Source organism: Eublepharis macularius, chromosome 8 (genome assembly GCF_028583425.1).
Source record: "Eublepharis macularius isolate TG4126 chromosome 8, MPM_Emac_v1.0, whole genome shotgun sequence".
Lineage (NCBI taxonomy): Eukaryota > Metazoa > Chordata > Lepidosauria > Squamata > Eublepharidae > Eublepharis > Eublepharis macularius.
This window is the reverse complement of record NC_072797.1, coordinates 100293254-100318522: the sequence shown is the minus strand read 5'-3', so window position 1 is coordinate 100318522 and position 25269 is coordinate 100293254. Positions and strand designations below refer to the sequence as shown.

The 25269-nt window shown below is 39.5% G+C and overlaps 1 protein-coding gene across 3 annotated transcripts in view; it reads left to right on the top strand.

The window, feature by feature from the left end:
• MAMDC2 (MAM domain containing 2) overlaps positions 1-25269 on the top strand; it is a 74228-nt gene that overhangs the window by 14986 nt on the left and 33973 nt on the right. For all 3 annotated transcript variants that reach the window (XM_054986896.1, XM_054986897.1, XM_054986898.1), the window contains exons 3-9: positions 6758-7029; positions 8520-8604; positions 9055-9192; positions 15134-15390; positions 17029-17122; positions 20020-20166; positions 23085-23350. In XM_054986896.1, the coding sequence (XP_054842871.1) occupies positions 6758-7029; positions 8520-8604; positions 9055-9192; positions 15134-15390; positions 17029-17122; positions 20020-20166; positions 23085-23350 (1259 nt within the window). The remainder of the gene's footprint in view (positions 1-6757; positions 7030-8519; positions 8605-9054; positions 9193-15133; positions 15391-17028; positions 17123-20019; positions 20167-23084; positions 23351-25269) is intronic.

Here is a 25269-nt window from a genome sequence, read left to right as displayed (position 1 = left end):
GCTGGACAGTGAAGAAAGCTGACAGGAATAAAATTGATTTGTTTGAAATGTGGTGCTGGAGGAGATACCATGGACACCAAAAAGACAAGTAAGTTGGTTCAAGATCAAATCGAGCCTGATTTCTCCCTAGAAGCTAAAATAACTAAACAGGCTATATGCTTTGGTCACATCATGAGAAGACAAGACTCTCTGGAAAAGTCAATAGTGCTAGGAAAAGTGGAAGGCAGCAGGAAAAGAGGAAGACCTAAAACAAGATGTCTTGACTCAATAAAAGATGCCGCGTTCTCCAGTTTGCAAGATCTGAGCAAGTCTGTTAATGATAGGATGTTTCAGAGGTCTTTCATTCATAGGGTTGCTATAGGTCGGAGTCAACTTGATGGCATAACAGCATATTGTGGTGCTGTAACACAATAAAACACGTAACTTATAACTTATCAAATTGTATTAATTTCATATTAAATTATATTCATTTACATATTTATGGAATTTGACAGTATAAATGCTTTCAGTATAAATTCTACAAGAAAATTGCAAATACACTTGATCCAGAGTGAAAGAAAGCTGCAAAATGCTGCACCCCATGCTCTCTTAACATTTCATTCATTCCAAAAGGAAAAAAGTGTTCCATATGAGTTTTGTCAGTGCTGCCCTATATTTCCCAGTGGAAAACATGAAAAAAGTCCTCAGGTAGTTTCATGATATACGATTTAACTGAGTGAAACTTTATCTTAAAAGGCATTTTTCTCATTCTAAAAGTGAAAAAATGTCATAAGAATCCCTCCCAGTGCTCCTCAAAAATTGAAGAAAAAGTCTCATGCTATACATTTTGACTGAGTAAAATTTTGTGTTAAAAAGCATTTAACTCATTTCAAAGAAAAAAAATTAAAGGTTTTTTTTCTAGTGCTTCCCAACATTTTACAATTTTTCCATCAGATTTTTTAAAAAACATCCTGGGGGCAGGGGGGGGAGGACCCCAACATTTCTGCTTTTTTCTGGGTCTTCAGATCTCTAAGAGCTAAATTGGAGTGCAAGTGGAGTGCAAGTGAATGGCAAGTGAACAGGGAGGAATACACGTGAGTCTGTTCACTTGCCAGGCAAGTGTCATTCGTCACTTGTAGCTTGGCCCTCACTTTACCTCCCCTGCACTGTTCCAGTCCAACGACATGCAGGAGCCCAATTTCAGAGAACACAGAAGGCTGCAGTAGGAAAGGGAAAGAGGGCACATTGCTGTCCTAAAGCATAGCTCTGCTTATGCTGCTAGGATCAAAGCCGCTGTGCTTAAACATTATGTATCAGGCAATTGAAGTAGTTACAAATGTGCAGAGAGAGAAAAAATCAAGACCAATTTTATTTATTTGAAAAATACACAGCTCTCCTTTCAGCAAGAATGGTAGCTTGAAGACAGCTATTTTGAGTAGTGGCAAGGTATTTTGACCTTTTTTGTTTATTTTAACCATCTAGAAGTGTAATACTTGGAGGTTAGTAAAGAAGCACTAATGCTTTGTCAAAAGTGCCTCAGTTCAGTACTTCCCACACATGTAATTGTTTTCTTCAGTGAAGGGTATGCTTCCTTTAACACAGCAGAAATTTCCGATTTCTTTAAGATAAACATAAATGCATAGTTTGAGGACCTGGAATCCGTTTTCTTGACACCAGGAACAAAGCAGTGAGTCATTGTCACTGGCTCCATCAGATCTGGCACCAGCCCAGCTTTTGTTGTCAAGTGAAAATGATTAAAACAAGTTCATTTCTGCACCGTGATCTCAGAATTCTAACGTGACCTAGCTTTCAAAAATTAATTAAATTCTCACACTCTGTTGGCTGGAGCATCTTGGATATGAGAAATGTGGGAAATAGTGTGTAACATTTGATTGCTAATGGGTAGCAGTATTTGTTTGTCTTAGCAAAAACAAAGTGGCATCTTATAGACCACTAACATTTATTTCATTATGACTCACGAAAGCTCACAATGAAATAAATGTTATTGGTCTTTAAGGTGACACTGGACTTTTGTGAAATATTTAAATATTTGCATATGTGTTTTTCTACACAAAGACATCTGTGGGTTTTTTGAGACACGTAACATCTGCTCCAGTTTATATAATATGTTACCAGTTACTTACCAAACTAGTCATCTGATCTTGATCTGCTTCTGGAAATGTGCAATATCATTAATAGATAAGCTTAGAAGAGAGTGAAAGTATATGTTTAATAGGTACAATAAGTTTGAAATGAGTAGGGGAAAATAGATAAGGGGTTGGAAAACTGTTGGAAGTCAACAAAAGGGGGGGGGAAGGGAGGGGGTTAGAATTGGAATATTTAAAGGAGATTGATTGTAATGGATATTAAAATATTTCTAATCCAATAAAAATAAAAAAAATAAAAAGGAAATGTGCAATATCACAATGGTTTATTCCGGAGACATACATAAATTTTGTGCTAAGGAGCTGTCCAAGAAACAGATTAGAATAGACTGTTTTTACTGAAAGACCACACCAACTCTAGTGATGAGGCATAAACTATAACTTAAATTACATTTCAAATATCTGTGAAACTTCATCTCCAGAATTGGTAATGTTTCTGTATTCTGTTTGGGGATGATATAATAGAAAATTAGTTGAATTAGATGAAGGTCAAGATGACATTTTAAAAAATTAATCAAAATGTATCAACTTTGCAAATATTTACCCTCCTTTTAGTTCTGTTGTTCGTTGAACTTCATGTTCTATAAAGAAAACACTACCATTAGAATCTTTAGCTGAGAAGAAATCATCACTCACTTTTTCCTGGCTTTCAGGAGTCATCTGTCTAGTGCAAAGTCAGAGTTTGTTACTCAGTGATGCATGGAGAAAATACATGCACTTAATTAATTAGTTTGCATTTCTAAGGGTATGATTCGACGATACATAAAATGCAAGTTATGTTTAATGTATGATCCATGACTCACTTTAAAATGGAGGGGGCGGGGAATCGGCTCTCGAGTATAGCATGATGGCAGAAGGGGCTTTATCCGATTCCCTCCCTTCTACCCTGCATGCTTTCACTGTAAGAAAATGGCTGCGTGGGCAGGCTGTTGGTCTCATTACTTGTTCCACATGTCTCCTGCCCCCCAACCTAATCTGGTCTTAAGTGTAAGTAAGGAAAAGGCATCAGCAATGACTTTTTAACTGTGTCTAACTGCATGACTGGAGAACAGTTTAATAGTAGGCTAGTTATTACATTGTTTTCCATAATGGATAAATTTAAGCCATTAAAATCAGTACTTGGAATGGATCTTGATAAGCTTTAACTACATCCAAAGCCACATTTTGGTATATGCAGTAGTCAGTATGCAAGCAGCCATGGTGCAGGATTGTACAAGAAAACAGCCAACTGGCTTGCAAAGGAAGATATCAGGTAACAATGTAACTTTCCTGGGGGCACCCGCTTTGGGGGGTCTATAGCTTGGACATCCGAAATCCAGTTTTTGCCAAACTGTCGCCTCAACTCCCCAAACTTCAGCAGGAGAGCCTGCTGAACACTCCCTGTGAGTTTGGCATCTCTATCTGTCAAGGGGGCCATTCTACGGCCTCCGGAAGTGATGTGATGAACTGAATGAACCAAATGAACCAGTTCGCAAATGAAACACGATGAACCACAAACTGCCACGAACTACCATTTTCCTGGTTCGCACCCATCTCTAGTATTATCCCCAGAATACAACTGGGAAGCTGGAGCTGAGAGGAGTGGCCACCTGCTGAGCTCATGGCAGTACAGTAGTGGGATACAAGCCAGCAGAGTGCTACTTTGCAACCCAACCACTTAACCACTATGGCACAGCATAGTATAACTCCCACTCTCTCTCCTGGGCGGTAGCAGAAACCTGCAAACCAAACTCTACTCCAGTTTATCCTCACAACAAATCTGTAACGTAGATTAGGCTGAGAGTATGTGAATGTCCAAGATCATCTAATGAACTTGCAGGGCAGAGTGGGGATTCAAACTTGAGTCTCCCAGTCCTAGTTTGAATCTCTATCCACCACACCACACTGGCTTTTGTGGTGTGGCTGCTGTTGAACAGTAACAAGCAGCCAGGCCTGGATGAGTCATGAAAATTTGTAGCAAGTCATTGGGTGGTTGCTGCTACACCTGACTCTAATGACTCCTCTTTCAGAGGTTAATGCAATTCTGGAAAGAATGCTGCCCTCTCCCCCTGCCTTTTACTGAGAGAAACCAAGGCTTGAAGCCTGGCAAAACTGTTGTGGTCACCTAGCAATGGCCACTGAGAGAGCATTTGTTTCTTAATGCTACAGAAGCAGTTTCTATTATTTGGGGAGGGGGCAGCTCTACAAACATGGGACTTTTTCAGGTTTGTAGAAAGATCTGACTTGTCTGTTAATGGTCCCAATCTCTGGATTTAAGAATCCACAGATGAGACCATGCTGAGAATTAGATACATCAATTATAATAATACAAGTTGTCTGGTAAAGAGTAGCCTAGCTAAGACACATGGTGGACACAGCCAGGCTGGGTCAGATTGTGCAAACTGCACAGTAGGAAGGCCAGCTGAGTAACATGGTGGCTGCTGCTGGGCCGAGTGATGTGGCTATGAATAGTCTAGGGAAGTTGTGTGTTGGCTGCCACTGGACCCGGCTGAGTTTTCTCAAGTTGTGTGGGAGCAAGTTGCCAGTGGCTGCTGCCAGGACTGGCCTTGGTGAGACCTGCCTCCCTCAGAGGATGTGGCAGAAGAAGGGTGGGATGAAGGTTGTCAGACCTCCCTATCTGAAAAGTGGGGGTGGAGGTGCGGGGTTTCCAATTCTCCTCTCCAGGTGAGCAGAGGTAGGCTGAAGGATACTAAATGCAAGCTCCGCATTTAACATCCTTCTGGATGCATTAAACCCTTCTGGTTTAACTCAGGAAGTCTGATGGCCCCAAACTTAGCATTTTCATTATGGCCATTTCCACACACCCTTAAAGGGACAGCCCACTCACTAAATGCTAGTGACTTTTCCTCATGAATCCAGGCATCTCCATTTGCAAAACGGTTACAGACCGTTTGGCTTCCGTTTTTTCATTGCCTTTTTTGGGACCACACTTTCTGCAAATGGAGACATCACCAGCATTCCATTTGTGTGCCATTCCTTTAAGGGCATGTGGAAACGGCTTGTGTTTGGGACTGATTCTTAGAGAATTGGCTCTGCTGAGATGCTGTAGCTTTTGATTTAAACTGGAATGGTTGTCATCGGGCTTGCGAAACCTGTATGCAACGTGATCTGGCCTGCCTCTGCTCACTTTTCCCACCCCTTCAGGTCAGGTGAACTGTGGAGGGGGGGCAGAAGCTGGGGGATCCCCCTCCATGGTGGGGAACCTTGCAGCCCTAGGTGGAGCCCTTTCCAAGATTCTTTTGGTTACCCAGTCAACTTCTGCTCTTCTTACCTTTTGAACAGAAGATTCAGCAATATTGTGGTGGTTATCTAGCAACCCATAAAATAGACACCAGGATTTCAGAATGTATTCTCATAACATCTTAGTGGGCATTTGTTTCTTAAAGCTACAGGTGCTGCTTCTGTTATTATCACTATTATATATGCTGTGTCTGGCAACCCTACAAAAATTGATATTGTTGCTGTTTCTCAATTGTTCTCTACTAGGACACGCTGCTATATTTGTATTTTAAACAGAACATAGTAGCATGTGAAGGAGTATAAATCACAGATTTATAGATTAGGCTATATGACTCAATTCTCCCTTTTGGCTAGGGCCATTTCTCATGTTACTCATGCTTTATGATACTAAGCATATTTATATTTATGCAGAAGTAAGCACTACTAAGTATGTGTTCAGCTACTAAACTGAACAATGGAGCTTGCTTATTTAGTGTGTTTAGGATTACAGCCTTAGACATGAGGGACATACATGTTGCATACTCTTGTAGGAAGAGTACAATTTTTACACATCTGTACACAATAAAGGCATAACTTTTCCAGTCTGGTATCTGAAATTTACCAAGCATGTAGAGTTTCTGGTAAATATTTTTTTTGTGCTACCCTCTTAAATAATACTCTTATTCATTATAAAATGGAAAAGAGCAAGAGTCCAGTAGCATCTATAAGACAAACAAAATTAGCATGAGCTTTCATGACAGCTCACTTCTTCAGATCCAGCAAGAACATGAGTCCATCTGTCATATCTTGAAGAGTGGAGTGATTGCAGAAGCCAAATGATAATAGCTGGTGAATGACAAGGCAGGCATGAATGACAAAGGGGTATCATTCGGCTTCTGTAATCACTCCACTCTCCAATAAAAGGACAGATGGGCTCACATTCTAGCTGTATCTGAAGAAGTGAGCTGTGGCTCATGAAAGCTCATATCCTACTACTAATTTTGTTAGTCTTATAGGTGCTACTGCTACAGAAAGACTAACACAGCTACCCATCTTGATCTATCTCATTGTAAGATGTGTGTGTATCTTAAAAAATAAATCAGGTGGATGGCTTTCTGACAAATTTTCCCACTTGATGTTACCCCATTTCCCTATTTGCTGCAGCTTTTGTCTAAGCGGATCTGAACATCCATGATGTAGCCATGTTGGAGGTCAAAATGGGCGCCTTCTTCTCCTGTTAGAATCTAATCTAGAGTATTGGATGGAGGCAGTGTTTGGAACCTAGTGTATTTAAAGGATGCTAACTTGTGTTTAATGATAAGTGCCACATAGCTTTTGAGTTAATAGTGGGAAAATAATAATGATAAATAATAATATTGTTTATGTGTTACTAGGTCATTACATTTCCATGGACACCTCACAGGGAACAAATGGTGACACAGCTATATTGCTCAGTCCTGATCTGCATTCTGAAGAGTGGAGCTGTATCCGACTTATATATCAGATTGCGACACCTTCTGAGCTGCCTGTAGATCCGACCACCTTAAATCTGCATCTAAGAGTAGAAGGTGAAAACTTTGATCATTTGCTTTGGACCACCACGGAGCCTTCAGAAAGTTGGCTCATAGCTAGTCTTGATGTCAGAAACAGTACAAACAAATACAAGGTAAGCATCACATTGGAACAAGATTCTGTGTTTACTCCTGTAAACTATCAACCATGTAAATTACATTTAAATATGAAAATAGTTAAGTGCTAGCAGTTACTCCTTTGGTTTTAATTATTTCACCTCTAAGAACGTTCATCCAGGCGAGAATATGACAATCAGTGGCTGGTAGACAATGTTCTGTAGGAAATGCACGTATGCTGTCTTTTTTGTTGTGCTGTACCTCTCTTCTCATGAGAACATGGCTAAACACTCAGCCTTCCATATTCATCACTGTTGTTGAAGTGGGGGAGAAATCCAGATCTCCATGTTTCCATGCAGAATCATATTGCGTATGGTGATTTTTAGGCTTGCTTTGATTTTTTCCTTATTTGTATATGTTAAGGCTGCCAGGCCTTGAAACTGGGGGGCTGGGGGGGGTGCTTTTCACATGCTCCCCAATGAAGTCACTTCTGGTTTAAGCCAGAAGTCATGGGCTCTCAGTTGAGGCAATTCTTTAGGAATCAGCCCCAAACATAGAGTTTTTACTGTATTTTTGGCCAATTCCTAAAGAACTGGCTCCACTGACACCCTGTCGTTTCTGGTTTAAACCAGAAGTAACATCACTGGAAACCTGTGGAGTATGCATGCCATTTTGCTGCATGCTCCACCTAGCCTCTCCATACCTTTCTCCCTTATAGGCAGGTGAGTGGTGGCAGGGGGTATCACCTGGGGTTGGCATCCCAAGTATATGTATTGAGCTTTATTGTATTCTGTGAATTGTATTGTCTGAAAGCACTTTCAAATATTTTTTTCTGGAAATGCTGTACAGAAATTATTTAAATATAATTAATATATGCCTTAAACAAATTAAAAGTGAATTCAAAACCAACAGCTTGTGGAATTCCCCATTGTAGCCACAGTAGCATGTTTTCTTAGCAAAACATCTGTCCGGAAATTGTAGTAGCCATCAAACATAGCAGAAAACCCAAAGTTATTCACTGGAATACAAACAGGATTCCCTCCCACTTTGACCTTAGTTCAAGCAACTATACACAAACTGCAAACGTTTATATAATTGTCTTCATTTATGTGCACAAAAGGATTTTGACAATACATATTTTCAAAGTGTCAGGATATTTGCCCATGAAACGTGACATGGCGTTTGTAGCTGACAAAGTAAGCTTTGACTCACTAAAGTTTATACTCTGGACAATTTTATTGGTCCTTAAGGTGCTACTGGACTTGAATCATGAGAGAGAGATGAATGAAAGTAGACTCACTGAACTGAACTCAACTGAAAGTAGATGCACTGAACTCTCTCTTTTCCTCTCGTAATAGACACTCAATGCCCCTACTTGCTGAAAATCATAACATTGCCCACTATAGGCCCATGCTCCAAGAGAGCCCTGTAAAGAGGAGTCATATCATCCCACGCAGAGACGGGAAGCCCAGCTAATTAACTTTTAACATTAGAACTTACAGCATGCTCTTTTTGGTTTTTTTTGTAGATCGTGCTAGAAGGTGTACTGGGAAGAGATATTTCTGCCAGCATAGCAATTTTTGAAATTAAAATAACTACAGGCTACTGTATAGGTATAACTTTTATTTGTATTACTTCTAATAAAAGTGAGATCGGTAGACATGGAAACCACATGCAGTAGGAACATTACCGTAATGTTAACATAATGTTTAAACTCTTTATTTATATTTGTTATTGATAGTTTCTCTCTGAAACTCATAGTAGTATGTACTGTACATAACATTAATGTAATTTGACACTGGAAATTATTTATTACAATAATGCAGTAATTCCCCCTCTTTACTGCATGCCATAGTGCATCTTGTCCTTGAGATTCCTGACCCTGGTATTGCTTTTCAGAGGGTTGCTGGGGAGGATCTGCTCCTTGTGCATGCATTTCATAGGAGCCAGCCCTAAAACTCAGAATTGATTACAGCCAATACATCAGATATTTAATAGTGCCATGCAACAAATGCTCGTGTACTGTGAGGTCAGTGTGTCAATTATCCTCTTTGCACCTGCAGAATGCAGCTTTGAAGAAAACCATCTCTGTGGTTTTATGAACCGCTGGAATCCCAATGTGAACTGGTTTGTTGGTGGAGGTAACATTGGAAATTCACAGTCCATCCTTCCAAGAGATCACACTCTTAATGATGAATTTGGTAAGCAACAATGGTCATTTATTGGGACAGGGGATCTATAAATTATGAAAATCCCAGTTAGAATTTTAATTTACTGCTTTATCTGTTGGGAGCCTTTGTTCTGAACTTTTGACATGGAACAGGGGAGCATGACTGAAATGTTTAAAATAAAATAGCAGCATTCATCAAAAAACAAATCTTGACAACACGACAGAGTGAGCTTTCCATAAAAGTTTTTCCTACTTCAATATTTATGGTGTACATGAACATAATTGTTCTTTTGCCCAACTTCAACCATGCCCTATATTCTTGTCTATTGTTTTGCTCTCAGGTCTGTTTTGTTTCAGGGTCTGGTAGCTTTTCATACTTCATTTGTAGTAATGAATAACTTCACATGGTGTGACTTATCTAGGCATTGTTCCCAGAATATATTCTTGGGAATCTCATCAGCTATTCACAATGACTATTACTCTGGCTTGAATGAATAAAAATAAACATGAATAAATTAACCCAACATTAGCTCCTCATTTTTGATCAAGGTTAAATATCTACATTTACTTTATTACCTTGAAATAATTATATTGTATGTCCATGCCATGGAAGATGATTAACCATAACAAGTTGTTTAAAGAGCTTTAATAGTACAAGATGGGTAGCCATCTTAGTCTGTCTGTAGCAGCAGAAAAGAGCAAGAGTTCAGTAGCACCTATAAGACTAACAAATTTGTGGTAGGGTATAAGCTTTTGTGAGTCACAGCTCACATCTTCATTTTCCTTTGCTCCATTTATCCTCGCAAGAAGCATGTGAAGTAGGTTAGGCTGAGAGTGTGGGGCTGGCCCAAGGTCACCCAGTGCATTTCCATAGCAGAAACAGGATTCAAACCTGGGGTCTCCCAGCTCCTACTCTGACACACTAACACACTGGCTGTCTAAACTAGACAGCCATTTTCCAAAGGAATAAGGCAAGGCAATGGTTGTTGTGGGTTTTCCGGGCTGTATTGCCGTGGTCTTGGCATTGTAGTTCCTGACGTTTCGCCAGCAGCTGTGGCTGGCAACTTCAGAGGTGTAGCACCAAAAGACAGAGATCTCTCAGTCTCTCTCTGAGAGATCTCTGTCTTTTGGTGCTACACCTCTGAAGTTGCCAGCCACAGCTGCTGGCGAAACATCAGGAACTACAATGCCAAGACCACGGCAATACAGCCCGGAAAACCCACAACAACCATCGTTCTCCGGCCGTGAAAGCCTTCGACAATACAAGGCAAGGCAAGTTACTGTTTTTCTTGCAAGAGACTGCTTTGCAATGTCTGTGTGCATCCCCAGTGTTTTTGAAAGGATGAATGAGGAATGAGACTTGGGTTCTTGAATGCTGAATTAGAGACTTCTTCAAACATGTTAAACCGCAAACTCTTATATTTGTGCCATGGAAATACTGAGCACAACAGATGCATTTGGCTCTAAAGTTACAGCAGATGTGAGATTCAGAGGCTCCTCTTGTTCCATCAGCAGACTTTGCTAATTTTTGTTTGATCAGTTGAATTCAAGGAAAAAGACAAGTTCACAGGTGTGTCTGGAGAAATGATTTTTGTTTGAAACTTGGAGGAGATTTAGTACATTAAACAGTAAAAATTCACACAGTATTTTACAAACACATGGAGTTACTAGATACTTTGCCCATATAAACTATAGGTGCAAGTAGGAGTTTTCTTCACCTGTTTTACTTTAAAAAATGAAGAGTATTTTATGTAAGAAAAATACTAGATTTCTAAGAACTGTTTTTGAAGACACATTTTGTACTCTGGTTCAGAAACCTGAATATAAAATACACACGTAGTACATAAGTTATAAAGGATGAACTTATTTAAATGGAATGTTTGGGGTTTTTTTCAAAATACTAAGGGATACGGCTCCTATCTTCCAATAACATTTATAACTTTTGAAGGGAAAAGGAATAATCTAAACCTAGGTACATCTTCGTAACTGTCACAATATGAGAGACAATAAATAGCTCATAAAGAGCAGACTCTTAATTTCTTATTAATATATCACAAAACTGTACAATAAAGAACTAAATTAATAATGAATATCTTTAACCAGGGCTTTTTTTTTCTGGGATAAGAGGTGGTGGAACTCAGTGGGTTGCCCTAGGAGAAAATGGTCACATGGCTGGTGGCCCCACCCCCTGATCTCCAGACATAGGGGAGTTTAGATTGCCCTACGCACCGTGGTGCAGAGGGCGATCTAAACTCCCCTCTGTCGGGAGATCAGGGGACGGGGCCACCAGCCATGTGACCATTTTCAAGAGGTTCTGGAACTCAGTTCCACTACGTTCCAGCTGAAGAAAAGCCCTGTACACTAAAGTTCCAGAGGGAGCAAGTAAATTAAAAATTTGAGTAATGTGACCTCTTGACTCATGGTTCTGCATCTACAGTTTTCTGTATTACAGTACAGTCCTAAGAACGCTTTCCTGGGAGTAAGCCCCATTGACTAGAACAGAGTCTTAAGATGACACTATCAGTTATCTTTGCAATATTGATTCCAGGGCACTTTCTCTCTCTCTCTCTCTCTCTCTCTCTCTCTCTCTCTCTCTCTCTCTCTCTCACACACACACACACACACACACGCATACACAGATGTCAAATGTTATTGTACTTGATAATTACAACATACTTATTTCTATCCATATTTTAATAATTTAACTGCTGAGAAATTTAAAAAATGTGGTGCCTCCAAATACCAGACTTCTCCCATGCTATCAGATTGCTAATTTTTTTAAAAATATATTTTTATTGAAATTGTAAAATCTATAACAACATTGAGATAGCAATAAATAGCAATAAATAACAATAGATAGCAATAAATAGCAATAACAATAATATTAGTAATAACAATAATTAATATAAACAATGTGTCGCTCTCTAAAAAACAAGAAGACATATCTAATTATATAATTGCTTTTTCGGGGGGAATATGTTAACAATAGCAAACGTGGTGCTACAATATATAAGTCCCTTACAGATTTGCTTATAAATTAAAGATTTTTAATCCAGGTAGAGAACTATTAGTTTCTAAGTAATCAAAAAAAGGGAACCATTTCTCAATAAAGTTTGTTATGTTCGGGAAGTGTTCTGCTTGATATAGTTTATCATATAGTTTTTCAGAGATACAATGGTCCCATATTTTAGAATACCAATTATCCATTGAGGGAATGGATTTTGCTTTCCAGTGCGTGGCTATTGCACTTTTTGCTGCTACTAACAAAGTGCCTATGAGATCTTTTTTTATTGGGGGAATGGGGACTTGATGTTTATCCCACTGTTCTAAGAAAATAATCTCCGGTGATAGGGGAATCTCAAATCCAGTAATACATTTAACTTCCCTTAAGACCGTGTTCCAAAATTTTCCAATAAAGGGACATCTCCAGTGTGAGAAATTTCCTTCCTTCCTCTCCGCAGTTTTTCCAACAATTTGGAGAGGATGAAGATGAGAACTGAGATAGTTTCTTTGGTGTTATGTACCATCTGTTAATAATTTTGTATGTTTGCAATTTAGTGACTATAGATTTTGAATTATAAATATTGGACGATCATATGCATTTCCATCTTTCAGTGGAATTTTCAATTTGATTGCTAATTGATGGATAACATAGGAAGTATATCCCATGCAGACACAAAAAACAACTTAATTTGGTATTGGGGATTTGGTATACTGAAAAGTCTTGCCTTTTAAAAAAGCAAGTTTTTAGCTATATGACTTAAAAAATGGACTCAAATTTATAAAGGCAATATCTGGTAAGTCTCTGAATCCTGAATGGTGTTCCTTAGGTTTACAAAGATATAGGGATGCTTTGCATGGCTCCTTAAAGGAGAATAAAAATAACACAAATCAAGCAAATGCACACAATGTTTAAAATGTATATAATTTATACATTCATCTTTTCTTGATGCAGGTTTAGTTTTAGTGCTGAGTCACCATAGCCCAGAAATTTCTAAATACGCATAGGTGAGAGTTGGTAAAAATACTTGTAGTTTTGGATGTGCTTGCCCCATATAATTTTGACTTTCTTAGCTAGTTATACATACTACATTTTGCACAATTAAATAAAAATCTTTGGACAAATTACTGTCCAAAGGTGCAGGGTTCTGTCAGGGAAATAGAAAGAAGCATTAGCTGTTAAGCCAATTATTTTTCATAATCTAAGAGTGAAGTGGCCAATAACAAAAGTTAACAGCTAGAAAACATCAGCCAATTACTTTTGCTGCCTTTGTAAAACTACACCTTAGCAACAAATACCACAAACCAACACACAGAAAAAACAGGCATGAAACATCTTGTGGTTTACAATGTTGACACCACATTTTTTTACGGATCCTTGCATTTTTCTTCTTCTTCACCTCCACCACATCTTTGTTTTGTTTAGTTTTAATGCTACTTGTGGCTGGGGTTGCCAGCAGCTGGGAGAGAAATTCCTTGCCCCTTTAATAGCGATTTCATGTGTAGAAAGGAACAATTGAATCTTTTCATGGCGTGCAGACAGGTAAATACAATCCCATCAAGCCTCTGTTAAGGGGATGAGATATTCTTGTCTTCATGTTGTTAGCAGCCCTACATATGGCCTTGGTACCTAGCATGCAGAGCTGGCCTAATATGCTTTTAGGTCTGTTGTAGAAAATGCACGTTATGGATGTGCACGCAATACTCATCTAAGTCCTGTTGTACTGGCTGGATGTACCTTTGGATGTGAATGGGAATTACAATCCACATCTAGGTTCAGCAGTTGTTTTGTGTGTCTGTTGCTAAATTGGGGAGGGTTTTTCTATTTATAATTAGTTCCAAGTCACATAAAACATAGTAACTGTCAATTAGCCACAATTTAGCAGTGCCCCAAATTTGCTACTTGAAGTGGCTGCATCACAGTAAGGTCAACTTTGTTACCAGGTACGTAAGATGCAGCCTTGCTTCAACTGTTTTTCAAATAAGTTCTGATCGTATCTTCCTAGTTTTAGCCATTGTCACATTATGCTGTAAATTAGTTGTGTCATTCTGTGTAGCTGTTGAAAGTGGTCTGGGCTACGTTGAAAATAATAAATTCCAGGTATGCAGGTGTCACAGCTGCTGAGGCCCAGGGAAGCTCTCTATAGGCTGCTACGTCTGGTACAAGTTTCCTTGGAAGGGCCTAGAGCACCCAACCGACTCCTTCTGTTTCAGTTTACTTTTTCCCAGTAGGATTGATTTAGTATGTGACCGAAAGAGGTGTGAGGACCCAGGCTTAATAATAAAGAACTTTATTTAAATAGTTTATTAAGAACTGGTGTTCAAAACTTTGTAAAGTAAAGAGAATAGTAAAGGTTGGTGAACAAACAAAACTATAACACCCTAACATGTCTAACTAGACTGTTCTTAACTGTCTCCTGGCAACTGACTTTCAACTCTCTCACCCCTTCTGGATGAGGGAACACTCCATATGAAACAGCCTCTCCTTAGCAATGCTCCCTAGGAGTGAACACCCATCCATTGTGGTGACGCCTTTTATCCCTTCTCTCAGGCACCATCTCCCTACTTTCCTATTGGTGCAATTTCCCCCTCAGAATCCCCTCTTACCCAATCACAGGGGCCAAAGGGAACCTGGGAAATGTAGGTTCTGCAGTCACTTTAGTGCCAGCTTCCTCAGAGCCACTAGGCCTCACTAGGCCCAGGCTCATAACAGGAGGTATGTTTGTCTATAGAAAAATAATCCAGAGAAATATTTATTTAATTAATTATTTAGATTATGCCTTTCAAACATACTCCCAAACATGCTTACAGGAATAATTTATCATGTCCTCTTTCATTCTCTGCACTCCTTTGAACTTTCTAATAATGTATATGCTCAGTAATGTTTGTAACTGCTCTGTCTAAAATGAATTTGTATGTATCTTAAATGTTTGAAAGGGACATTGTGTACATCAGGATTTCTTTACTTTTAGGTCACTACATGTATGTAGACTCTCTCTACGTAAAGCATTTTCAGGAAGTGGCTCAGCTGGTCTCTCCTAGAACAACAACTCCTATGTCAGGTTGCTTATCCTTTTATTATGAAATACAGCAAGAAAGTGGCATTGTTTTCACAGTGTACATGAGAGATATAACAGGCTTTTATGAAGAGCTTTGGAAAGCAGACAGTACTGTGAATACAGAATGGGTTTTAGCAGAAGTTGATTTCAATGCACCATACCCAATGGAGGTAAGGCCAGCAAATATCTCATCTGTGTACATGGATATTTTTCGGTTCGCCAAGTGCCATTTCATAAAATGATGTTGAGGTGCCATTTCTTTCTTATTAGAATAATGGAAAATATTTAAAGTCTAATAGAAACGGAACATCTCACTTGAAAGTTGGTGTCGTCTTACAAATATAACCTGCTCTGATTTTGATGTGTACACTGCTTGCGTCATATGTCCATGGCTCTTTTCAAGGAAATATGAGCAACTGCCAAAGTGAGGCTGTCTGGTCTGTTTTTCTGCATGAGCTTACTTATGCCAGGAGAAAAAGTGGTCGCTCACTACTACCCTATTAGTGCTGTGCAATTCAGGCAACTGTGAGGAAAATCCACCCCTAAGCCCATGGTTAGTGTTGTAGGAAGCCACCTTAAGGTAAACCATCTGCATTTAATTTGTCTTCATTACTCACAAGATGACTTTCCTACAAGAGTATTGATGGAGGATTTTCTGTGTGGGAAAATGGCATGCAAACCTCAAATACCTTGTAACTTTTGACAAACACACATTTTAATTTTATTGTGTGTATGGTAGAGATTCAACCAGCAACCACAGCATCCTTCTATAGATGGACTATGGAAAATCGACACATGCAGGTCTCATAAATGTAAAAACCACTATATTCAGAGACTACTGATATCTGCTTTTATTATGCAACATCTTATGTATATTGGTAGCCATTTTCTAAAGGTACTGTACCAGACAAAAATATTTTCACTAAAATTCCTTCAACATAATAGTTTATTAGTTACTTTGGTATTTTTTCATCAAGATTTGGTGACATGAAGAAAAGTTTTGAGTCAGTCAGTTCAAGGTTATAAGTTCCTTCTAACCTCTTTCCAAATGATTGTTTTGTAAGTGAAAAGGTAGACTATAAATGAAGTAAGTTAATAAATAAGAAGAGTTTGCAAGAATCAATTTGGGCATGAGATAGAAAATCTAAATGTAGACCTTGCCACCTGCAGTCATTCTGCTATCAGTGTGGCACTGGCTAGACTTTAGGTTTATTCTTACATTTTCTGATTTGGGATTAAACTCATGCTTACTCCACTGATGTCTTCTTAGTAAAGTAAAGTGTACCATCAAGTCACAACCAACTCATGAAGACCCCATGAAGTTCTACCATAGGGTTTTCAAGGCAAGAGATGAGCAGAGGGGGTTTGCCATTGCCTTCCTCTGTATAGCAGCCCCATTCTTCTGTGCTGCTCTCCAATCCAAGTACCAGCCTCCCTCCGACAAGATGGAGCTAGAATGGCTACTTACCATACTTAAATTTCCCACGTACTTTTCCTGCCATGTGTAACTATTCTGGAGATTTTGAGTTTTGCCTTTGGTCATGTTCTAATTTGATTATAAATGCTTCCTTTGAAAAATGTGAAAGAATTTTAATGATTAGGCAATGATTTTAAAGTCTGATTTCAACTCCTTTCTGCTTATGCACACTATTGGATGGCACATTGAAATGAGGGACATAGTCAAGAGAGAACCTGCTTATAGGCAGTAATTTGAAATTCAGGCTGCATAGGAAGGTTTCCTGCATGTGCAGTGAAATAAATCATATGTATGGCAATAAAGTAACCATCCCCATGGTTTTTTTTTTCAGGTTATATTTGAAGTTGCTTTTAATAGTGCCAAAGGAGGATACATTGCTCTTGATGATGTTTCTTTCTCTCCAGTCTTTTGTAGCAATCAGACAGGTATGAGTATTTTTTTCCGATTTCTTTTTGTTGGGTCCCAAAATGTCAGTTAAATTTGAATGTGTAGTACTAATATTCAACACAATGTTCAGCACAAGAGTTTTTGCTACATAACAAAAACAAGCTAATTAATCCTAAATAGTCATAATATCAGTAAGTCAACAGATAATCAACACAGGAAATAACAGTTTAAATCAGTGGCTGCTGTGAGTGTCCAATGTCATAGAATAATGTTAAAACACCAGTAACAATTAAGTAAAAAGTGCTCTAACCATTTGTATCCTCAATAGTATTTCTCTTGCATTGAATCTAAAACATGGCAAACTTATTCGATGCTTGCCAGAAATTCCTATAGGCAAGGCTGCCTTTTATATATTGTATTCTGACCAACAATTTCTGAATATCTAAAATTCTGTAAGCTTAAGTTAATGCATAGTAAGGAGCTGTGAAGCCTTTAGGCACTTGTTTAATGTTGAGAAAGGACAGCAAGTGCTACCACAAAATGTGATTTCTACTTTTCCATTTTTGAGACAAAATCCTAGCTGAGATCAACACATTAACTCTGTCATGTTCACGGCATTCCGAATAGGCCAGTAAGGGCACAACTATGCACAATGAATTGGAAAAGTAATATAATTTTTTGCATCACTCAAATGTTATAAAATAAAATCTGTAAAAAAAAAACCCAAGCTAGTTTATGTCATTGATCTTGAACTTGGCATTCATGGGTGATAGGATACTCACTGATGTGTTCCTGGCATTCACTTCTTTCTCAAAGCCTTCCTGAAAGCAAAGGGCCAGTCCTGACTGCCCTTCACTTAACTGGAACAGGAGTTCCTTCAGAAGATCCCAGGAGACATCACCTTTGGGTATGCAGGGAGGACATTTGTCTTGAACCACACCACCATTTTGTGATTGTTCTGCTATGGCAGTCATTTTATGGTAGCACTCTTTATCCTTTCTGAACAGAAGCACCCATAGGCTTAACAAGTTTGGGATCGTGGCTTACTTTCTCTATATTCTCAAAAGCATCTAGTTTTACCCCCTGTAGAGCTAGATTTTTCAACTGCTTCTGACCTTGTTTTTAGGAAAGAAGTAGCACTTGTTGGTCACAGTATTATAATGCAAAAGGAGATTGAGCAAGACAACCCGAACAAGTTATAACTTGTTTATTAACTTTTAAATTATTTTATTTATTTTTAAAAACAGCACTTGTTTTATTTTTATGAACCCCTTTTTCTTCTAGTGAGAAAAAGAAGTAGGATCCATTTGTCATACAGCAGAGATAAACTGACGCGTGTCTTTTGCCATATGTTCAAAGAATGGACATGATGATTCCAATCTACCACAGTCTCAGTACACACAGAGATTCCAGTAGGCTCAATAGATGCCCCCCACACTGTGTGTGCACGGAGACTCATACAGGCCATACAACAGACCATTAGAGGAAATGGACATATGCCAGTGTGCTTTATGGCAGAACTTGAATCAAAGCAAGAGAGGCCTTGGGGGAGGCACTGAGTGCAGAGGGAAGTGTAAGAAGAAGCCTGGATGGGATATGGGAAGCATGCACACACCTCCCTCTAAAGATAATGTGAGGTAGGTAGCTGTGTTGGTCTATAGCAGAAGAGCAAGAGATTAATTTAGTTGGTCTCTAAGGTGCTACTGGACCCGAATCTTGCTCTTTTACTATAGACTAGCACAGCTATCCACCTCAAACTATCTTTATGGAAGGCAAGGCACCAGATTCAGCTACCGGCAGATTACACAGTATGAGATTAGGACAATCAGCATCAAATACATTTCCATACAGTATCATTTCCATAAACAATGACATAGGGTAAATGGATACAAGTTTTAAAAGACATAGCATTAGCAAGAATCCAATACAGAGTAGAAGAAATACTGAAACAGAACATAATCAATTTAGTACTGACATTAGGCAACATAAAGCATAGGCAGTACATAGGAGTACGTATTTAAAGCAACAGATAATATGTAAGGCAACATAGTGGTGAAATCTATGGTCCCTAACTCATTAGCGAAGCATCTGAGACCCCATCCTTACAATACAGCCCTCCCATTTGAGTAAAAAGCCTTTTGGAATAATCTGGTTTTGCATCATTTGCGGAAAGCCAGGAGAGTGGGGGAGTCTCCACTTCCTCAGGCAGGTTGTTCCACGGGGTAGGGGCCACCACAGAGAATGACCGTGTGTGGGCTGCTGTTGATTTTGCTCATGTGCAGCCTGGCACCTGCAAGAGACCCTGTTCAGATGAGCAAAGTTGCAGTGGAGGAATATAGTGAGGGAGGCGGTCTCGTATGTATGCCAGACCAAGGCTGTGAAGAGCTTTGTATGTAATAACCAATACCTTGAACTGAGCACAGTAACTTATAGGTAGCCAATGGAATGACTGTAGGATGGGAGTGATATTCATTATAAGTCCTAGGCTCTTAACCGAGTCTGCAAGGGTCAGAGGAACTTCATTGAAAGTGGGGGGTACAATATCCTTCAAGATCTCTGCCTTCCCAACAAGTGTCACTTCAGTCTTGTCTGAGTTCAATTTCACCATGACTGTCAGGCAGCAATGAGAAAGGCAGACTATAAATGACATAAATAAATAAATAAATAAAATACCTAATCTAGTTTGTCTCTAAGGTGCTAGTGGAACCAAATCTTGCTCCCTCTAATGACCATTAATACTGCTTTCATATGTATAAAGGAGAAAACAGGGGCTTCTCTGCCCACAGTGGATTGTCTACTATTGCTAAATATGAAAAAATACAATTTAAAAAACAAAAGAAATCTAGGAACAGTTGTTTGACAAGTACTCATGTACATATATCCCTTGCTAGCCATATAAGTTCATTACATTTATTCCTTTTTTGTTGCTTTTCAGAAATTTCCTTTGGTCCCACAGAAGCAAGCTGCAGTTTTGAGGAGGATTTGTGCAATTTTTATCAGGATAACAAGGACGGCCCTGGCTGGAGCAGAGTAAAAGTTAAGCCTAATGCATTCAGGCCAGGAGACCATACTACTGGAATGGGTAAGTAAAAACTCCTCAGGCTAGAAGCTGGACATGATAAAATGATATAACCTCATGTATAGAATGTTTTATGTGCCATCAGGTCATTTGTGACTTATGGCAACCCTATGAATTAATTACCTCCAAGATGTCCTATCATTAACAGCTTTATTCAGGTCTTTCAGACTGAGAGCCACAGCTTCCTTTATTGAGTCAACTGATCTCATATTTGGTTCCCTCTTTTCCTACTGCCTTCAACTTTTCCTGGTGTCACTATCTTTCTCAGTGAGTCTTGTCTTCTCATGATGTGACCAAAGTATGATAGCTTCAGTTTAGCCATTTTAGATTCTATGGAGAATTCAGGCTTGGTTTGATATAGAACCTACTTATTTGTCCACGGTATCCATAAAACAACTTCATTACCACATTTCAAATATTTACCTCTGGCAAACTTAATTTTACATAGTTTTATTACCTCTAATGCCTTTACGATGTTGTTTATTTGGCCGTTCATGGCTCCTGTCTGCAGATTTAAGTATCCACAGATCAGAGCAACTTGGCTATTAGTACAAAAGACAAGCAGAGGCCTGCAAAAATTGTGAGAGATGGAATTCCAGGGAGCTGTGCCAGGCTTCTGTCCCCACTTCATTGCACAGAGCCTTCCTCTTTTGCACCTCCCTTCCAGACACTGTTTCCCTTTTCACCCTCTCCAAAGGAGAAGGGTCTTGGGAGGCAAAGGGGAAGGGGTTGGGGAGAGGGCCAAAGGAGAAGAGTGTTTGATGAGGGCAAACTGGAAAGGTATTTGGGAGGGGAATTGCAAACAGGAAAGGTGTTTGGAAAGTTCTTCCCTACACACTCCCAAAGACCCTTCTTGGTCCTCCCTGCCTCTCCCTGCCTTGGTGTGGCTCAAAAACGCCACTCCCAGATCCTCCTGGCCTTGGGGAAGATCTAGGGTTTCCAGCCTCCAGGTGGTGGCTGGAGATCTCCCGGAATTACAACTGACCTCCAGATTACAGAGATGAGTTCCCCTGGAGAAAATGGCTGCTTTGGAGGGTGGTTTGTATGGCATTATATCCCACTGAGGTCCTTCCTCTCCCCAAATCCCACCCTTCCCGGGCTCCACCCCCCAAATCTCTAGGAATTTCCCAGCTGGGAGCTGGCAACCCTAGGCAGGTCACTGCTGCTGTGCCTGGACTCTGCCAGCCTCAGTGTGGCTCACAGCTGAGCTGCCTGGGCCAGGGAAAGACAAGGCTAGTTGCTGGTAACCGTCAAGTAAGTTCAGGGACAACCTGTCCTCCCCCTCCCCAGCCTGCTGAACAATTCGCTGTGCTTGTACAATGAGTTGTTCTGTTTTTTTTGGGTTTTTAACAGTCAATACCCCTTTTTCTGCTTTTAGATATTAATGCAAGCCTAGGGTTCCCCCAAGTTTGCAGAAAAATCTCCCTTCAGTCATTCAGTCAAGGTGGCTCTGAACTGCACATTTTAGTATCCATAGATTTGGGCCGCTCAGCTATTACAATATAAGATAGGTGTAATGTTGCAGAGCATTGATGTGTATTGGTTTCAGAATAAGTTCATAAGCTCTGTGGCTTCAAATTAGGTATAGATCCGTAAAAGTTTATTTACAGACCCAGCAGAACAACTGATTTTCCGCACAGTTGCCACTTAAGCTAGAAATTATAACGTTTCGGTCACAACGATTTATTTTCTTCAGTTCTTCACCAACAGAATAAACCCAGACCCACACAGATACAGATTCACTCAGGCATTTCCACACAGATTCACTGAACCTGATAGACTGAGCTCGATTATCTCCCTTAACTAGACAATACTCAGCATCCCAGTCAGCACTCTGACTAAAAACTGCAGTCCGCTCTACCTTCTAGGGTACAGCTACCGTCCAATTACTGCGCACTTCACTCATCAATCCAGTCCTCTTCCTTCTTACTTCAGAGGCCTGCATTTATACCCACAGTAACAAATATTCAAAGCCCCCCCCCATTAACCAGCAGAAACAAACATAACTATTTATATGGCAAACATTATAGTAGCCATTAGATGTTCACATAGTGAAAGAATGGGTTAAATGCAATGCATATAAAAATGCTTAGGAATTCAGCTACCAATCCAGCTGCCTTTAAACCTCAAAGAAAGTTCAGAATAGCTTTTCTGGTAGAAACAAAATTTGCTAAACCACTTCAGACTGAGGCAGTCCAAGTCAGATTAGCGTTAAATATGGGCCGATTCCACACGGCTTACCTGAAGCCGGGACGTTGCGCTACGTTGAGGATCATGCCGGGAAAAATGCAAACTATCGCATTTTCTCGCATTTTCCCGGCATGATCCGCAACGTAGCACAACGTCCTGGCTTCAGGTAAGCCTTGTGGAATCTGCCCAAGTATATCAAATAGATCCCTATGGATCATTCTGTACCAACAAGTACAATATAGAGCTTTCTCATACTTATAATTTCTAATGCTGTGCACAAAATACTGTTGTGTATAATTCATTGTCAACAGCATGTTCCAGACAGCCTTTTTATGGCCAATCCACTGAAAATCTGGAAGAGAAGAATGGGCTTTGTGCCCTACCATCACTTCTGTACTCAGAGAGTAGTAGTCTTGAAACTGAGTCTGTCTGAGTATAGAGCTCTAGATGGGAAATAAAGTTTTTCTGTAACATTGAAAGGTGTTAATCTGCAACGTCAACTGGAATTTGGCTGTGTGTAATTTAAAAATATATTAATAGCAGAAACTTTATTTAGGCGATTTGTACAGAGCTTGACATACCATGTTATATAAACTTTAAGTGTCATAATTCTCACATTTACCAGTGGAAATTTCCTGTAGCACCAAGATCTATAAATGGTTTAAGTTTCCTGAAGTGAGTAAATTGTAATAAATTGTTAAGAATATTTTTTAAATGATATTGTTTTGCAGGTTACTACTTGCTGGCAAATACAAAGTTTACATCACAGCCTGGGTATATTGGCCGTTTATACAGCCCCACCCTTCCAGGAAATTTGCAGTATTGTCTGCGGTTTTATTATGCCTTATATGGCTTTTTCAAAATGAGAGACAGTCTGGCTGTTTATATCTTTGAAGAGAACCATGTGGTTCAAGAAAAAATCTGGTCTGTCTTGGAAACTCCCAAAGGAGTTTGGACTCAAGCTGAAATCACCTTCAAAAAGCCTATGCCTTGCAAGGTAACTACTAGTATTCCTTTGGGAGTAATTTTTTTCAGTTTGTCCAAAGTGAATGATGATGGTCCAGCAATAAAACCAGAGACTGAAATTTTTGAGAATAATTTTCCATTCCTAGTCATGTCTGAAGGGAGCTCTGACTCTTGAAAATGTACAGTCTTAAAATCTTGTTGATCTCTAAGGTGCCACTGGACTAATTGATCTGGCCCAGACTTTCTTAGGTTCAAGCAAGGTTGCTGCATCACTATATCCCAGCCTATATTAGTTGCTAGATGGCTTGAACTGTACAAATTGTAAAGCTTTAAATTAATTAAACCAAGGAGGGTCTTCTATTTGGGTGGATATAATTAATCAACCAGAGTATTATCATCTTCTTGGGAAGAGAATTATTAATAATTATCAGCATACGCAGTTAAATTTGAAATTGCCTATTGATAACTTTCTATATTGTTGTTTAATTAATGTATTTGTCCCTTTACAAAAGCTTTCAAAGTGATTAATACAAAACAAGAATCTATTCATATTAGTAAATATTACTATTAGTCAGGGATCCCATTCCCCCACTGGGAAATTTACAGTATTTGCTCCCACCTTTTGCCCCCTGCCATCCTTCCCTGGCCGGTGGGTATGGGGAAGGTGGGGAATGGGCCCCCACGGCCCATTCCTGGGGCTCCTGTTTGGGGCCCGAATTGGCCCGCAGCAAAGTGCACACGGAAGTGACGTCTTTGCACCAGTGCAGGGCCGTCGAGGGGAGTCCCGGGAGTGCCAGAAAGGTAAGTGCTGGGTCCCTGTCCTCCCACCAGGAGGCTTAGGGACCTGGCAACCCTACTATTAGTTAACAGCTTCAGGTAGCATTTCGACTGTTAAACTATAGGGGTCACACTCTTCTGATGCCTTTGTTAAATGAAGAATTCAGGGAGTTACCTAGTCTTAGCAGTCTCAGACAAAATAACTGAGTATTTTTAATTTAAATAAATGGTGTTGCAAAACAAAAGAACCACAGAAATAAACAATGGTTTAGGCTAAGTTATGTGACAGCCTAAGAGCCCCGTGGCACAGAGTGGTAAGCAGCAGTAGTGCAGCCCAAGCTCTGCTCATGACCTGAGTTCGATCCTGGCAGAAGCTGGGTTCAGGTAGCTGGCTCAAGGTTGACTCAGCCTTCCATCCTTCTGAGGTTGGTAAAATGAGTACCCAGTTTCCTGGGGGTAAAGTGTAGATGACTGGGGAAGGCAATGGCAAACCACCCCGTAAAAAGTCTGCCAAGAAAACATCGTGATGCAACGTCCCCCATAGGCCAGTAATGACTCGGTGCTTGCACCTTTACCTACTTATGTGACAGCCATGCTATGTTTGGTTACTTGAAGAAATGTGAAGTATAACTGCAATTTGATATTTGCAGAATTACTTATTTTGCCAAAGCGTCGTTAGATGTATCTTCGTTGTACTAATTATGAACTTGGACTGGATGTAACTCAATTGACTTTTAGTTACAAGAAGTTAGTACCAATATCCACTTGTAAATTGTTCAGGATTAGCCCAACTTGCAAAGACATGTAGTACTCAGAATCTTACTCAAATCTATTCAATCAGGTTTACTCCCAGGAAAGTGAATTTGTCACTAGCAGTAAGGAAATTATTGTGTCTATTGAGTTTTTGTGCTGTACCATAATGAAGATCATATAGAGTGCATAATTTTGATGGAAATGTAAATTAAAATGTTAAGAAAAAATAAAATGTTCATATTGGAAAAAGGAAGAGACAGTATGTTAATAATGTGTCCCACACAGGATTAAAACGAGTGGGACTTCTCTTGTGTTTTACTAATATGCATTATGCTTATGTAAGAAAAGATCTAAGTGGATTATACCTACCACTTATATGATCAGGCCTAGGACTGGTTTTCTGGTTGTCTATGGAAATAG